We start from the raw sequence: 17,677 nt of genomic DNA, 5'->3' as shown, positions 1-17,677 counted from the left end.
GACTGACATTTTTACCGTTACTAATTGTTTGTACATAAGTTTCAACTTTAAAATCAAAATTCTTAATAAGTATTGGGCGGAATTATAGAATTTAAAGTCTGTTGTAAAGAGAATTGTAAGAGCTTTCAAAAGAAATATAACTCAACCCCCAATGCCATTTAAATATTTTGGGGTGATGCTCACCCTTGCTTGGGGGTGAAAGTGGCGGAGTCAAAAATACCAGCAAAGAATGTCCTTCTTTAATCTAAAATCGACGGGTCTGAGCGTTTTTTTATAATCTTGACACAGTTCTTGAAAATGGCTCTGTTTCGTTTTCATTTGGCCACCCTGTATATCAGCTAGCATATGAAGCGTTTCTATAGCAATATAATTAATTTACTGCATATACAGGCTTTAACCATTAAGTTGGATTTAATGGACAAAAAGCCGCATTAGGCAGCATTATTATTACGTAATGATGTACTTACATTGCCAGTATCTGTTAGAATAGATTCTATGGATTCTGTAATGATTTTTGGATCATCTTGAGAGGATAAGATCTGGACCGAACCTCCAGCTGCTGCTACTTTGTCATGTTTTTCAGAGAGACGATTTAAAATATTTTCATATACATTTCGAGAAAATCTAGAATAAGTAGGTACCTATTATACTTTAAAAGCTACAAAGTTATTAAAAATAAGTAATCATAAACCGCGGCAAACCTCAAGAGATCACCAACTCTCATCTGCTGCATATTCCTCAAATATTCCAAATAGGACGCCACCGTCGCTCCAGAGCAAGCGTAGATGTCGGGTATCACCAACTTAGACTTTCCTGTGAGGATCCTGTGCGATGTAGGTGTCAAGGGACCGTCTGCGGCTTCTACGACAACCTTGGCCTTTACGTCCTTGGCGATATGACATACCAAACTTTTGTGGTAGGCGGCGAAGACGAGGATGTCGCACTCCTCTGTGTAGATACTGTCGTTTTCGTAAGGTTTAGTCATGCTGTAGTCGACTATCGAGCCATTTTTCGCCTTGTACTCATACAGTTCCTAAACATGTAGGCTGATTTATACGATATTGCTCTTAGAGAAAACTAAGTATCCTTACTTTGAGATTTATTCCTTTAGCATCATAAAGGTAGGCGTCTTGTTCTTTAACTCCCACACAGATAGCACCCCCGTTGACGAGTAACTCAGCTAGTGGAGCTCCTAGTTTTCCAAGCCCCTGGAAAATTCAAATGTAAGAATCAGTAACGCAACACTACCCAACTCTTTTGAATTTTGATAGTTTTTTTTACGCAATTGTCACCCTTAATCCGAATATAATCAATAAATATATTAATGTTATGAACCACTGTGCATTTACTTGTATGATAAAGGTTTTTCCTTGGATCCCAGTCGTCAATCCAACTTTATTCATGATCTGTTCGTTGTTCAAAAAGAAATTTATAGCGTACAATGCTCCTTGGGAAGACATCTGTTCGTGGTTCTCAATCCCACCATAATCGCTAGATTTTCCTGCCGATGCCATGTTAAGACTCTGTCCTAAAAGCAACAACAAACAAAGCAAAGTAATATTTCGAATATTACAAAACTTTAATTAAATTAAGAAATAAAAATTTCTATAAACATCATGTTAAAGTTCGTTGTTTTAGATATACAAGTTGTTCAAAATAAAACACGTGAACAGGGTGTTTCTGAAATAAATGCTTTCCTTTAAAGGGGTAACAGAGGACGTGAAAATAAACAATTTCCATTGAGCAATCTGTGATCTAAGGTGTGTCATGTCTTCAAGAAAACTAATCATGAATTATTTCACGAAACTTAGGCCGACCTGTATCGCTCCACTTATTGAACTGATCAACTGGATACAATGCACTGTGTTTTGACTGCAAATGATTTTTATATACGATCCTCCGTTACATACGCGTACAAGCAAAATTTTCATGTTCGACGGTGCTTCTCCGCATGTTTCTCGAACTGATTGTGACTTTATACACACTCATATTCCACTTAGTTGAATAGGACATAATGGACCTGTGCATTGGTCAGCGTGAAGTTTCAATATGGACCCTCTAGATCTTTTCATTTGGAGATGGTATAAAACAGAATGCAGTACACATTTTGTTTTATACCCATGACGAGTACCTGAATCATTTTCATTATATCAAAATACAAGAACATAGTTTTGGGAAGCTAGTGTACTATCGCAATAGAAAGATGAATCTGTTTTGAAATAAATATTTTGAAGAAAAACAATCTGAGCGAAAATTATTATGTCCATCTCCTGATCTATATCCCTATGTCCTACTTTCCTGAACGATCAAAGACTAAAGCCGGATTTGAATGAAATCGCTCGTCATATGATTGAAATTAAGTAAGTTAAGTTTAAAAACATTTTTTTTAAACTTTACAACCCATATATCTTGAAAACGAAAGAATTCCGGGTATGTCTACAGGAAAATATTTGAAAATTTATGATCTAGAATCAACTACTAAGTCATTTTAGTTACACCCTGCACATATATTTTTATGTTCCTGTACACAAGGTGGCTGTGGTAGAGCTGTGGCGTCACAACCGGGTCAGAATGATATCACGATCGGGTTTGGTTGTTGCTCCAATCGAATTAGGTAGATCAAAAAACTTGAAAAAAATATTATAGACATTTGATTGCACTTTGTGACGGGGATAAATAGGTATGTAGAATTATTATAATATCAAAAAAGTAACGCTAAGTTGACGAAATTAAAATAAATGGTAAATTTACGTGTTTTTTAAATTTTTTTTTCGCTGTTTTCACGAAAATCTAGACGACCTATCGTAATATTAGTTGTTTTATGTTGCAGGCAATTAAATTATCTGCAATTTAAGGTACCTAAAGTTATTTTTCACTAAGCGCATTTATTACATAAACTATCAATGTAAAACTTTTTGGAAATGAAAGTTTAGCTCTTTCTTTAATTGTTTCTAGAATCCCGATACGATACGTCCAATAATTAATTAACAATTAACGTTATATATAAAAAAGCCATCTTAAAGAGGTATGTGATTTCTCTTTTTTTAAAAATAACCGTAAAAATAAGCTCTATTTGATGCAAAAAGAGCGAATTTCCGAGCGGCTTTTGCCTGACCCTGGGATAATTATTTGTTTATATCGTCCTACTTTGTTAGTTGTAAAGAGTTACTTAATTTCAACTTATTGAAATTTTTCTTTTGTCGATACATTTCTTTAGATTAATTAGAACTTATATTTACGATTTTAACTTCTAAAATTGACGTTTAGTGATTAAACAATTAGTTGCAAAAAACGAACGAAATTAACAAATACCTGGAGCAACAATTTCACGGTCAATCGAATCGGCCTTTGGCATACATGTTGGTCTTTGGATTGACCGTCTTTTCCATAAATTTCATCAACATCCATCGCTTTTTGCAATAATAATGCGCAATTTTGGAAAATTTATTTTTCCATGTTCAATCTTGATTTTACAGTTAATAAATTGGTGAACTATGACTTTAGATACCTTAAATTGTAGGTAATTTAATTACCTACAACATAAAATGTCTAGATATTCGTGGGCGGTAAAAAAGTGAAAAAACATACAACAAACACTTATTTGCAATTTTCCAACATAGCGTTACTTCTTTCGAGTTACCTTTTTGATATTATCATTCTACATACCCTTCCCTGTCATAATGTACAAATGTCCGCTAATAATTTATTCACGTTCAAACTCTAATTCGACTGGAGTATGTAGTTAGTTTGTCTCTGCTCTGTGAAAAATCCGAGATCAATAATTATTCTGTTTCAAACTTCCTTATACATACCTGTTTTATATAAATTTGATAGGTAAATAATTTTATTAGGAGGTAAAAAACCGTGTTTAATAAAATTTTGACGATTTGGGCAAGATTAAGAATACGATATGTTTAAGTTACTTACCCGTATATTTAGTAAAGGTTTTGTTAATCCATGTCATTTCTCTCTGCGAAGTATTTATATCAGGCTGAGCAACATCCCTTTCGCAACCTTTAGACAAAAAATACATACATACATATTTTTTGATATCGATACCTAAGATTTACACATTTTTTACCCTGTTATAGTAGGTACTTAAAAAAATTATGTTTTGATTAAATAACGTACTGTATCCTTTTTTGATTAGCTCCGTACAATACAGTTCGACAATACGTTGTAGTTCGTCTGGAGAATAGTTCTTTGGACATATTTTTATACCTCCATGAGCACCAGCCATGTTTATCCCCATACAGGCGTTTCTATACGTGGACAAAACTGCCAAACCCTTCATATGGTCTCTTGTTATGTTCTCGTGAATTCGTAAACCTGTGAAAATTATTCTCATATGATTTTTAAATGAGATAGTAAATAATAACTATTCTGTGTTCTCTCAAGTTTTTGTCTATTACGACATATACAGTGTGTCTCCTGCTTCATTAAAGATTAATTTCTAACATAATTTCAAGCATCCTCGGTCAACTATAATTTTACAATTTTTTTTATTTTTTCCAAGATAGTAGCTTTTCAGTAACATACGTTAAAAAGTTATTAAAAAAAGTTGCTTCAAATCAAAATATAGGTCCGAATGCCAAATTTAAATATGATCTCTTACATTTTCTTTTATATCTCAAACCAAAGAATTGTATTTTTAGACAAGTGCAGTGCACCAAATCTTCTGTCAAATAACATCATTCATGAAGTTCTTATCGTTATTTGTAATTCAATCTTTGAAGTATCACAGAATCCTTTAGGGGTCATTTTTAGGAGAAATTGTTAAGGAGAAAACACATTACACCGTGCTAGTCTCGATCGCGCGCGGCGGAGTTCCTTCCCATGTTTTATAATGTATGCATTCGCACTAGACGTTCCCGAGCTCGTCTCGCTCGCTTCGCGTTCTCCTCCGATCTTTTCCAAAGAATCTCGCAAGACCGCGATGCGATCGAGAGGAGCTTCCTCTTCCATAGAACTTTCTTAACTATTAAAACAACACCGCCACTATTTAACAGGTTGTGTCCAATTGCCAAATGCGACTGATTTTGTAAAAGACCGCGATCATCTGAGCACAGAACGGACCGCGGTGCGACGGGACCACGACCGCCTAATGCGTTCTCTGCTTACCCCCACATTTTCTGTTTTGGTGGAACAATCAGCACTGAAATTTTATTGCATCGTCGCTAGTCCAAAAATTGTTTTTTTTTGTTTTAAAATTCATTGGTGATACTAATGTCTACATTGAACCAGACCAGAGGAGTAGCCAAAAGGTCACTTAACATTTCAAAATCATGAAATAGTCTCCTTTTCATTTAAACTAACACTTTTTCCGTGTACCTACCTCCTAAACAAGACGAATACCCCGCTGACAGCCCATGTTGCGCCCTGAAACCCCTTATAATTTCTTGCAACCCATTATCGCGTTTGACAGGGAACCTGACGTCAATGATCGAGTTGCACTGATCTAAAATTTTAATAATCTCTTCGATTTTTTCAGTGGCTCTATCAGTAGTTTGATTTTTATAAGAATCTACTTTTAACAGTTCACTCTTCAACTTTGGAAAAACAACTTCGTATGCCCTGTGCAGGAACCAGTTTGTACTGTCGTAAAAAGAGGCATTGGCCAAGTAAAAGGCGTTCTGGTATCTTTCTGGTATTTCGTAGGGTAGTTTGATGGAGGTTTTCGTAGAGATAAATTGAGAGAGAGGGGGCTTCTTGAAATTTAGTACGTTGTGAATTACACGAGCCATCTGATAGACGTTGACATCGCGTTCGATAAAAAAACTGTCAGATAGTGGTTCAGAGTGAGCCAAGAAAATCGTTTGGTAACTAATATTCATCATAACTCGTCTTTCTTCTTCTTAGGTACCTACCTAAGTATCACACTTAGAAAAATATGGAAAGAATCCTATTAAATTCGGTAAATATTGAGTAGAGTTTTTGCAAAATACTCACATACGTTTTGTTGCGGTTCTACTTCAATTCTCTATTCTGACGTTTTTACTGAAACCCCCTATGTATTCTGCAGGCAGTGTTGGCGCGCTCGCCTTTGGTTAGTGCATCTCTCTCGGTTGCGAAAATTCAATAATTCCAAATATTTCGAATGTTCATCACCAAGAACGGCAGTGACAACAATTTTCACAGTAAAGAGATGTTTCGCATTGTGTTAGCTATGTCCTGTCCAAATTTGGTTAGCGCAGCTCTTTCGGTTTCGAAAATTCAAGGCCTATGTATGTTTTCAGTCACGCATATATTTCGAATTTTCACCATACCAGAATGGCCGGCGACGACAATATTTTTAACAGGAAAGCGACATTTCGCATTGTGTTAGCTATGCCCTGTCCAAATTTGGTTAATGCATTCCTCTCGGTTGCGAAAATTCAATACCTATGTATGTTTCCAGCCACGAAATTGAATAATTCCAAATACACTAGGCATAGAAATTAAGGTTGCCATGTTCTAAATAAGAAAGTACCTCAATCGCTGACAGACAATGATATAAATTTACATCCCAGGAAGTGCTGGTGCCTAGCGGAGATAACGCGAATTGCAAATATTTGAAGAATGTTAGAATTAAAGTACAGTAAATAACAGGTAGCCGAAACGGAATTGAAGGTCATGCGATTCGGCCCTTGTCCTAAAGAATTTATAACACTTGCATCCAAGTGCGATAAGGGGACGGGGCGCGAGTTCTAGGAAGGTATTTATTACTTTGGGTAGGTATATTAAATTTCAATATCATTGTCAGTCCCATTTTATATTTTGCGGTGAAAGTGGTTAGTTATTAGTGTTTGTGTGCTTAGTGATTTGGACTTAGATACTTATATTTTTGTGTATTTTGTAGTAGGTACTGTATTTGTGTTTTGCATCGTATACGATGTTTGTTGAAAAATGTTTTTGCTCAAGAGTAAAGTACCTTTATTTTTTACAATATCGACAATCGTTATTAAGAAAAGTTGATCGTAATAGAAAACTACGGTCAGATATCCAATATTGTCCATCTACCATTAAAAATAATCTTTAATAATTTTTGGGTACCAATATAATATGAAATAAACAAAAAAAAATATAATTTAATTTTGCAAATCATAAAACATTTATTGTATTGAATTAATTTGTTCGTCAATGCATTATATATTTATTTCGATCTCTAGACGTAAATTGACGATGGCAATTTAGAGAAGTTATTTTTACAAAAATAACAGAATCCGTTTTTTAATGGTAGATGGATAATATTGGATACTTGAGCGTAGTTTTATATTAGGATAAACTTTTCTTAATAACGATTGTCGATATTGTAAAAAATAAAGGTACTTTACTCTTGGACAAAATTTACATTTTTCGACAAACCTCGTATACGACTGGAAAAAATTGAAATCTGATTATTTCATTTTGGGTTTTAGGCCATGCAGTTTATCAAGATTAACTTTTTTTAATATAACCAATAATAAAAAAGTATCCCATATGGTGCCGACTTTAATTATTTACTACTATCGAATAATATAATATAATAAATGTAAAATTATAGAATTATATAATGAATGTATTTATATTTGCTCTTTATTATTCAACTCTTACAATATTTAATAATAAATATTTTAAATAACAATTGAGTAATTTATTAACAGATTGAGAAATTTGTTTGGAAATTTTTGAATTACCCTCTTATATGAGTAATATTTAATAAATTATTTTTGGCGTTCTTTACTCGAAAATAAAAGATAACATGCCTATAGTCTATTTGTATTCCTTTGTTTTTGTTACGTTATATAAATACCATCACTATTAGAAAGCAAATTCACATTTTCAATCATTTGTTTCTCTGCTTGACGTTTACACAATTTTTTTATGCACAACAAATTTTTCACAAACTACTAGGAGAAAATATCTAAATATACTGAGTAGTTGAGAAATACTAGGAAAACAATTGGGTATATAATCTGCGTGAGAAATTATTCGACCGTATTTTTTTGTTTTCCCTATGTTTTATTTTTTTGGGCCCCTTGAAATTGGGCTTACAACTATTTGTATTTTGCAAATATCTTCGAAAACGTAAAGGCGACATTAATAAAATTTATATGGGGTTGTAGATAGTCTATATGAACATTATTAATACAATAGTTTTTCCATGTATTTGAATTTTATTCTTTACTTTTTCATTTGAAGTTTAATTTTACAGAAAACGTTGCTAAAGATGCAGTGTACTACCATTGACAAACTTGAAAAAGTATAAATTCATAAAATGTAAATGGTAGCTGTGAAGATAATTCAAAAGATTGAGTGATAGTTGTGAATTCGTGATTTCGCTGTCACCTTATTCTCTCAAGGATTTTAAGAAATTATGTAATTTAAAAAATTTTCAATTATCCGTTTATCTTCTAAAGATAGTATCATAAACTTGAGATTTTTTGTATAAATTAAACATTAAAGGAAGAAAACATTTGTTAAAACTTTATCAATTGGTCTCCACACGTTTATTGTCTTTTTTACGGGTTACGGTTTCGGAGATATTTGCTCAAAACGAAATTTTAGGGTCAATTTCAAGGAGCCGCAGGGCCTACAAAAATTATAAATCAAGAAACCAGAAAATACGGATAAAAAAATTTCTCACGTAAGTAGACTGTAACTAATTTTTTTCCTTGTATTTCTAAATTACCCTGTATTTAATTGAATAGAAGTGGTAACAGTAGTCTCAAAACTTCTTTTTAGAAAACTAAATACCTATGTTAAAAACTAATTTTCAACAGAATATTTGATTGCAAAATTTGGCTCCCTGTGTAATAGAAATTGACTTTACCGTCACCTTTTAATAGGATGATGAACTATTCTATCATAAAATTGAGTACATTTTTTATTATCTTGACAGATTTCTAGACAATGAACCAGATGAAGTTTGTGAGATAATGAACCTTATGTAAAAATGCCGATATGTTTTTAGGTACAGAAATTTGTCAAAATAACTACTTTTTTATATTTTTCTGTACACCTAAATATTCGTATGACATAAACTTACTTAGTGCTGCATATAAAATTGTTTACTTTTGTTTTATATGCATGAGAAAATCCATGTTAAGATGTGACATTAGGTTAGCAACAAAGGTGAGTCTTAAAAACGTGTTTTTAAAGTTATAATAATATATTAGCAACTTTTAAATGGTAAGAATGTATAAACAAAAGTTTAAGGATTCTATTTTTCATTTAGTTTTGTTCTTCTTGCTCTATTTTTTGAGATTTCAGTACCTAAAATCACTACAAATACGGGTCATTTTTTGCCAGAAATATGGCCACCTTAACTCAAAATTTTGGGGGATTTTCAAAGAGCTGTAACTTGGAAGGAAATGATCGTAGAGAAAAAAAAGGAAATTGAAGCTTCAAGTGTCTAGTTTTCAGATCTGCAGTTTAAAATTTTTTAGTGTCAGCAGTTTTTGAGTAATCATAAGAAAATCAACGGAAAATAAAATGTAAATTTTTGCTCTTTAAAAAGGCCTATGGACTATGGAATTTTTTTTGGTAATTTCGTCATAAAGCTGTTTTAGATAATTTAATTCTCTTTAATTTCAGTGGTTCCGGAGCCTTCTATGATTATTTGTCGCTGAGTTATCGTCGATAAAAGCAAAAAAAATAATTTTTTACTTTGGCTATCAATTACTAACTCAGGAAATAATGGCCGTACAGAAAATCCAAGCAGGGTTTTGAAAACTACAAAGCATTCTCTACAAGTCGTAATTATGGGTTTTTGATAAAAAAAAAATTTCAAATGAAAATGTTGGTTAGAAAAAAGGTAAAAAATTGCATAATTAGGGATATTTGAATAACTTGGCACAACTTTGCAAATAATGAATACACTAAGGGCACGTACGCACTAAACGGGTACCCGTAATGCGACCAGCCGTCCGATTGACCGTAGTATGCGGTTGAACCTGCAAGTAAACGCATTGCGGGTAGTCGCATTTACAGCCGCAGATCCGGTTGCAAAACCGCTATCAATTGCGGCCAGACAAATCATTTCAAATATGGAGATGGAAGAAGTCGCAGCTGTTTATTACATCTACGCTCGTTATATAAAGAAAAAAAAAGAGAAAAAAGAAGTACTGGGTACTTCATTTTTTGCAAACACGAGAAGAAACAAAGCACTTTTAGGTATTTTTCGAAGAAGTTAAAAAATATGGCGATAAGTTTTTTGGATATACTAGAATGAGTCTAAAAACATTTGAAGAATTACTGAGCATTTTAAAAACCTTTATAATGAAAAGATACACGATTCCAGAACAGTATTAAGCCTGAAGAGAAGTTAGTAATAGTATTACGGTAAGTAAAAACATATTATTTCTTATAAATGTGTATTTAAAAAAAACACAGTTCATGTATCATCGCTCCTTCTCGCAAATGACAAGACCAGTCAGTCACGATGGCGACCCGCAAACTGAACGCACAGTGTGAATAGTTAACAGTGCGGCTGACCGATGGAGGGGCCGCAGGTCTCCAAGCGATGGGAACGGTTTACGGGCAGCCGCACCATAGTGCGAATAGAAAAATATATCCCCGTAAATAAACACACATTTTTTTTACATGCGGTCAACCGGACGGCTGTCCGCATTACGGGTATCCGTTTAGTGCGTATGTGCCCTAAGGATATTCACTGTAACGTTTCAACGTCAGTGTCCTAAAGAAACCCTGATAATTTCAAAACGCTGCGAATTTTTTTCTTAGTGTCCGGAATGTTTAAAGTCATTTTTGCTTAAAATCAATGTAATAAGTAATTTTTCACTTTTTATTCATTTTTTTAAGTTAAAAACGTTTTTTTAGCAATAATCCCTATTTTCTTCATCAAAAAACGTTCATGATTCTAAAAAATAAATGACAAACATTTTTTTCAAATTTATTTTTTTTTTTTAATTTTTAACATCCACAGGCTTCACAAACGTCAAAAAAAATTGGTTGATTTGGCGTTGCAGAACACAATTTAATATCGGGTATTGCCGCCTCTGTTCCTAATCACCGATTCTAAGCAGTCTTGTATATTAATGCACCGTCGGACGTCTCGTTGCGTAATTCCTTGCCAAGTTTGTAAAAGAGCCAATTGATGGAGATTTTGTAATTGCGGATTGTCTCATCGTCATCGACGCTCGAGCATGTCCTAAACATGCCCAATGGGGTTCAAGTCGGGACTCATAGGTGGGTGGTTGAGAATTACCAGATTGTTGGCGTGAAGAAACTTTCTCGTACGTTTTGCGGTATGAAGATGAGCATTATCCTGCATTAGAATGAAACGATTCCTCATGTATGTACGCATGGGCAGGACATACGTGGTTCAAGGACTTCGGTGATGTACCTCTCGGCAGTCAATCATAGATTGCAGTCAATTATCCGGGAATGATTACCAACTGTGTTCTGGTGTTAATGGATACTCTTGCCCATACCATAACGGAATCGCCATGGCAACTACAGACGATCTCTCGTTTGGCGTCGTCGTGGGGAATGAATAATTTAACGCGGCCAGTTACGGCTTTTAATGACGGTTCAGTTATGGTTTATGGTATGAGCAGGCGTATCCATTAATACCAGAACTCAGCTGGTAATAATCATTCCCATCATTAACTGCCGAAAGGTACATCACTGAAATTCTCGAACCACACGTCCTGACCATGCGTACAAGCATGAGGAATCGTTTCATTCTAATGTAGGATAATGCTCATCTTCATACCGCAAAACGTACGAGAAAGTTTCTTCATGCCAACAATGTGGTAACTCTCAATTAACCACCCACCTATGAGTCCCGACTTGAACCCCATTGGGCATGTTTAGGACAAGCTCGGGCGTCGATGACGATGAGACAATCCGCAATTACAAAATCACCATCAATTGACCCAGGATCTTTTACAAACTTGGAAAGCAATTACGCGACGAGACATCCGGCGGTGCATTAATATGTGAGACCGCTTAGAATCGGTGATCAGGAACAGATGCGGCAATACCCGATATTAAATTGTGATCTGCAACGCCAAATCAACCAATTTTTTTTTTAATTTTGAAAAACAATTTTCGAATTTTTTTTTTCATTTTTTTTAGAATTATGAACGTTTTTTGATTAAGAAAATATGGATTATTGCTAAAACAAACTATTTAACATAAACAAAAATGAATAAACAGTGAAAAATTACTTATTACATTGATTTTCAGCAAAAACGACAAATTTAAACATTCGGGGCACTAAAAAAAAAATCGTAGCGTTTTGAAACTATCAGGGTTTCTTTAGTACACTTTGAGGTTGAAAAGTTACAGTCAATATCCTTAATTTATTCATTATTTGCAAAGTTATGCAAAGTTATTCAAATATCCCTAATTATGCAATTTTTTACCTTTTTTCTAACCATTTTCACTTTGAAATTTTTTTTTATCAAAAACCCATAATTACGACTTGTAGAGAATACCAAGTAGTTTTCAAAACTCTGCTTGGATTTTCTGTACGACCATTATTTCCTGAGTAATAGATTGCCAAAGTCAAAAATGATTTTTTTGCATTGATCGACGATCGAACTCAAAAAATAGCGACAAATAATCATAGAAGGCTCCGGAAACGCTCAAATTGAAAAGAATTAAATTATCTAAAACCAAAAAATTTTTTGAAGTCCATGGGCCTTTTTAAAAACAGAAAAAATTTACAATTTTTTTTCCGTTGATTTTCATATGATTACTCGAAAACAGCTGATGCTAAAAAATTTTAAACTGCAGATCTGGAAACTAGACGCTTGAAGCTTCAATTTCCTTTTTTTTATTCTCTCTACGACCATTTCCCTCCAAGTTACAACTCTTAGAAAATCACCCAAAATTTTGGGATTTATTTTAATATCCCTTAATTTCCGTGCCTAGTGTATTTCGAATTTTTACCACCGGTAATGGCGGTGAGATTTTTAATAACGAGCGTTCAAATAAAAACGTGGTCAAGTTGGTTCTGAAAATTTGGACGTAGGGCGTAGCGTATAGCAAATGAACTTAAACGTCATCTGTCAAAGCGCTATATCGCCGCTATATCAATTTGAATATTTTCGTTTTAAAAAGCGTTTAAAATGGTGTTTTCTCAAGAACAAAAAGTGTTTATCATAGAGTCCTACTTTAGAAATGGACGCAAGATTGATGGAATATGGAAGTATTCTATTGAGGAATTTTTCATAGAATTTCAAAATCAATTTCCCAGCGTTGTCGAGTACAAAATTTTTCAAAGTGCAGTTCAGCGTTGTGTTAATGTTTTTCGTGAAACGGGCAGTGTAACAAGAAAAGAAGGAAGCGGCCGACCTAAAAAGCGGACTGAAGAATTAAAAGAAAATGTCCAACAAATAAGTAATGGAAAATGTGCCAAGAACTTCTGTACGTGTTTTATCACAATTGGTGGGAGTATCAGTCGGTACCTGCCACACAGTGTTAAAAAAAGATTTGCGTTTGTTCTCCTATCGTTTAACTTGTCAGCAAGAACTTCATGAAGTTGATTTTCCGCGACGGGCTGTATTTTGTGAATGGTTTTTAAACAACTACGGTGAACTTCATAATATCACCTTTTTTTCTGATGAAGCCTGGTTTTATTTAATGGTTGGTTTATAAAAAAGTATTAGTCCTAACTTAGTCTTAGTCTTAGTATTAACCTTTACACTAATCTTAGTATTAGTCCTAAGAATAGGTACACGTTTATAAAAACAATGTGTGGTCCTAATTTTATTAAGATTAACCAATGAGCGATTCGACTACGCGCATGGCTAGTAATATCACAGCATAATACTTGTTTATTATTCTGTGGTAATGTTATTTTATTTGTTTTGTTGGTGAGTGAAAAGTTAAATATAACCTACTACCACAGCTATTACTATGGTAACGGCGTAATGGTGACCACCATAGATAAAGAAAGGAGACCACTATGCTTCGAAATGCAATACTTGTGCATGCGCACTTCTCAGATCTTAGTCTTAATCCTAGAAAAATTAAAAGATGCGAACTTTCAAGGTCATGTCTTAAGACCTCCTTACGACTAGGGATTTTTATAAACCGATACATTACATTCTGTACATTTAACTTATTAGGACTAAGATTAAGGTTAATACTAAGACTAAGTTAGGCCTAATACTTTTTTATAAACCAACCATAAGTGGTTACGTAAACTCACAGAATATGAGAATGTGGTCTTCTGAAAAACTAGATAACTTTTTTGTCGAGGGCCCTCTACACGCTCAAAAAGTTGGAGTTTGGAAGGAGGATTTATGGACCTATTTTTTTTAATGGTACTCTTACTGCGCAAAGGTATAGAGAAGAAATTATCGCTTCGTTTGTTAACCAGCTGGAAGAAAACGAAATTACAAACTTTTACTTTCAACAAGATGGCGCAAGGGCACATACGGCAGGCGAGACGATGAATATGTTAAGGGAAGTTTTCCAAAATCGACTAATAAGTCTCAATGCTGAACATGAATTTCCACCGAGGTCATGTGATATTACGCCGTGTGATTTCTTTTTGTGGCCTTACCTTAAAAACACTATTTTTGAACTGCCTATTCCTGATTTAAACCATCTGCAGGCTCGATTTATAGACAAGATTCGTGAAATTAACAATACCCCGAGCATCTTAGAAAATGTCTTTAATTCTTTGAGGAACAGGTGTGAAAAGTGCTTGGAACAAGGAGGGGGACACTTTCCGCAGCTCCTCTAATTGTTTGTTATTGTTATCACGATTATTCTTTAAAATAAAGTTATATAGTCATTAACGTTATTGAAACTGACAGCTGCTATACATCTCGTTAAGACATGAGGTTAAGTTGGTCGCTATAAGCTACTCCCTACGTCCAATGTGTCAGAGCCAACTTCGACCACGTTTTTATTTGAACGCTCGTAAGACACCCCTTTCGTTGGAAAGAGACAGCACACTGCAAACCGAATTTACATTCTTTGTTTCTCATTTTTATACATTTGACTATTTTTACCTCAGAGTAATAAGTAAAGGGGAGGCCGCATTCCCTATTTCAGTACACAATGTAAACATGTAACCTCAACCTATTGTATGTTGATAAACAAATGATACAAAAGTAAACACAATGGTCCCTGGTACAGTGGCGTCCGAGTTTAGGTTTAAAATCTATCATAATATAAGGAAACCATAAAAATTACACTTTTTAATTGAATAAAATCAGAAGTGCTCGATTATTTAAGCTTTCATGTGTAATAAATAGACAATAAATAGGAAAAAGTTAATGGTTTCTTCAAAATCTATAATTAATATTTTAAAAACATTTCCAGAACAAAAGAGTGACTAAAGAAAACTCCTCGATTGAAACTATCATTATACTATAGCTATAGCAATGTCATTGCCTACTATTAATTCTATTATTTCATAGTAGTTCTCGATTACTGGAAGAATATTTATTAAAATAAATAATTTAAATAAAACTACAGGGAAAGGAGCAAAAATATATTTAATTAAAATCTGCTGGAATATAAACAATGCAAAGAAAACAAAACATATTTGTACTAAAAGTAACGGAAAAATGAATTTACATTGAACAACATTTAATCGTATGGGAAAATAAGCATATTTTAAATGTACGCAACAAAAATAAGCTGAATTTTGAGGTCATAATATTGACAGCTCGTCTCTTATGGAACAGGGACAACATGTGATTGAAGATGTTTTATAGCAACATCTATAAAATTTCCTTCACTGGCAATTTCTCGAAGAGGGAACCTTTGAGACAGCACAACCATTTCATCAACACTGTGCTAAAACGTATTACCTTCCAAATGTTGTATTAATAGGCACAGTTCCATGTGTGAGACATCGTTTTCCAGTTACTGTTACCTTAATATCTGTGGCACGGAAATGCTTCGACAGACATAATTATCCTTTGAAAAATCATATTCAGATATGGCGAAATTTTCTAGCCACACTGCTCGTATCGCAGGATCTTATGGTATTCTACAAATAAACACAGAGCTAGTGTCAGTATCAAAATACAAACATAATAAATTAACAAATAAAATACTTAGGACACCTTACACCCTTGTAAGAACGCCCATGGAAACAATGTCAAACTTACTTGTGAAAAGAAGTAGCACATATTTGGCTCTTTTCCTGTAATTGTCGGCATATTATACGCCGCTTTGGCATTTTTATTGAAATTAGATAAAAAAACAGTTTAAAAAGACACAAAACACTGAACTCGGCTAATATCTATTCCACAACAATAGACTGTAATAATGGCGTCCCCTTTAGAACCGTTTACTACCAGGCAATGATGCCACTTACGACGTTTGTATTGCTAGGAATTTCAATAATGTATTTTTTTTTCAGATATTCAAAATCTCTAGTTATAAAACAAGTTGCAAGAAAATAGTGTCGTAGTCTTATGCATATTACAATGTAACTAATTTGTAAGTCGAGGTCAAGAATGAGGTAGATCCTTGTACGATAATCAATTAAAATGACCGCTGTACCTAGCTATAAAGATAAAAATGTAACATTGGCATCAATGTCAAGGACATCACAAAGTACCAATGTTTGTAAATACACATATGTCAACACTTCACTATCGAATGTAAATAAAGGCGTCCCCTTTATTTATTAGTCTGAGATTTTTACTCAAATTATTCAATTTTTTAAACATTCATGACACATTTCTTTGGGTGTGGTAAATAATAATTTCTATGGTATTTTGCAATCCGCCATTTCGGATTTAAGAATTTTCGAATTAAAACCTTATCTTCGTGATTGCAACTTTGAAAACCACAATACGTTTCAGCCATAAACTTCAAGTTTTGAATGCTTTTCCGATTTTTACATCCGATATTTTTTATTTAGGAATTCAGACTTCAGATTCGTAATCAGCGACCCTTAAAACCCGCGGTAACAAAATTCAGGCAAAAATATTGAGTATATAAATTTGTGACTTAAAGGGGTAAGTGGCACCCTGGTCTGTACTAGTTTCCAACCTTTTGAAGGATAAGTTATATTATATTTTGTTCATTTATATATTTACTAATATAAAATACAAGGCTATGGTTTTTGTCATTGTTTTGCACTAACATTTGCTACTTTTGATCTTAGATGTGGAATTAACCTCCTCGAAGGGGAGGGTGTTGATTTAATTTTTATATATTTCTTTCCAATGCTCAAAATATTATTTTAAAATGTTTTTTAAAAGTATTTGCAAATTGTTGCTTTTCATTACAAAGCTTTACCTTATCCTCACTCTTTCACTATACTTTTGGGGATATTTTAGCGTTTTACTAAAAAATTTCCTGGTAGAGCAGTTTTTGGGCTGCGGATACGGATTCAACATTTATACAGACTGTTACAAATTAACTTCTCACTACAGGGATCTCGGAAACGGTAAGAGGTACAAAGTAGCTTAAATGGGGGCAAAGTTGCGTAATCAGGGGCCCAACATTATGCCTCTAAAAAATCAAGGCTAACATGATTAGTTTTTGAAATATTTGAAAAAAAAACAAAATTTTGGAAATTTGTTTCTGTTTCATTTCAGCTTTGTTTGAGGTAATATTGAAAAAGAAGAACACTTTCTCATGGCCACTTTCGAATGGCACAATCAATTTTTGTATGTAACGTTTTGTTTCTTCAGGACCATCATCAACTTAATTTTTTTAAATACGACCATAGAAATTTTATTATATTTTTTGCTAGCCTTCATGA

The 17,677-nt window shown here is 33.7% G+C and overlaps 1 protein-coding gene and 1 long non-coding RNA gene across 2 annotated transcripts in view; both read right to left on the bottom strand.

Moving 5' to 3' along the window:
• LOC108915849 (glutamate dehydrogenase, mitochondrial-like) overlaps positions 1-5,834 on the bottom strand; it is an 11,567-nt gene extending 5,733 nt beyond the window's left edge. Inside the window, exons 1-6 of the mRNA XM_018721994.1 lie at positions 5,336-5,834; positions 4,132-4,329; positions 1,350-1,528; positions 1,092-1,208; positions 702-1,033; positions 468-624 (exon numbers count right to left, since the gene is read on the bottom strand). Of these exons, the coding sequence (XP_018577510.1) occupies positions 468-624; positions 702-1,033; positions 1,092-1,208; positions 1,350-1,528; positions 4,132-4,329; positions 5,336-5,834 (1,482 nt within the window). The remainder of the gene's footprint in view (positions 1-467; positions 625-701; positions 1,034-1,091; positions 1,209-1,349; positions 1,529-4,131; positions 4,330-5,335) is intronic.
• Positions 5,835-15,428: 9,594 nt separating this feature from the next.
• LOC108915853 lies at positions 15,429-16,229 on the bottom strand. Its single transcript, XR_001964743.1, has 2 exons — positions 16,068-16,229; positions 15,429-15,946 (listed from the first exon to the last, which is right to left on the bottom strand). It is a non-coding gene; the product is annotated as an uncharacterized LOC108915853 (long non-coding RNA).
• Positions 16,230-17,677: the final 1,448 nt, after the last annotated feature.

The sequence above is a fragment of the Anoplophora glabripennis genome, unplaced genomic scaffold (genome assembly GCF_000390285.2).
Source record: "Anoplophora glabripennis isolate ALB-LARVAE unplaced genomic scaffold, Agla_2.0 scaffold1350, whole genome shotgun sequence".
NCBI classification, from domain to species: Eukaryota; Metazoa; Arthropoda; class Insecta; order Coleoptera; family Cerambycidae; genus Anoplophora; species Anoplophora glabripennis.
Note: the sequence above shows the minus strand (reverse complement) of the source record. Positions and strands in the feature narration are given on the sequence as shown.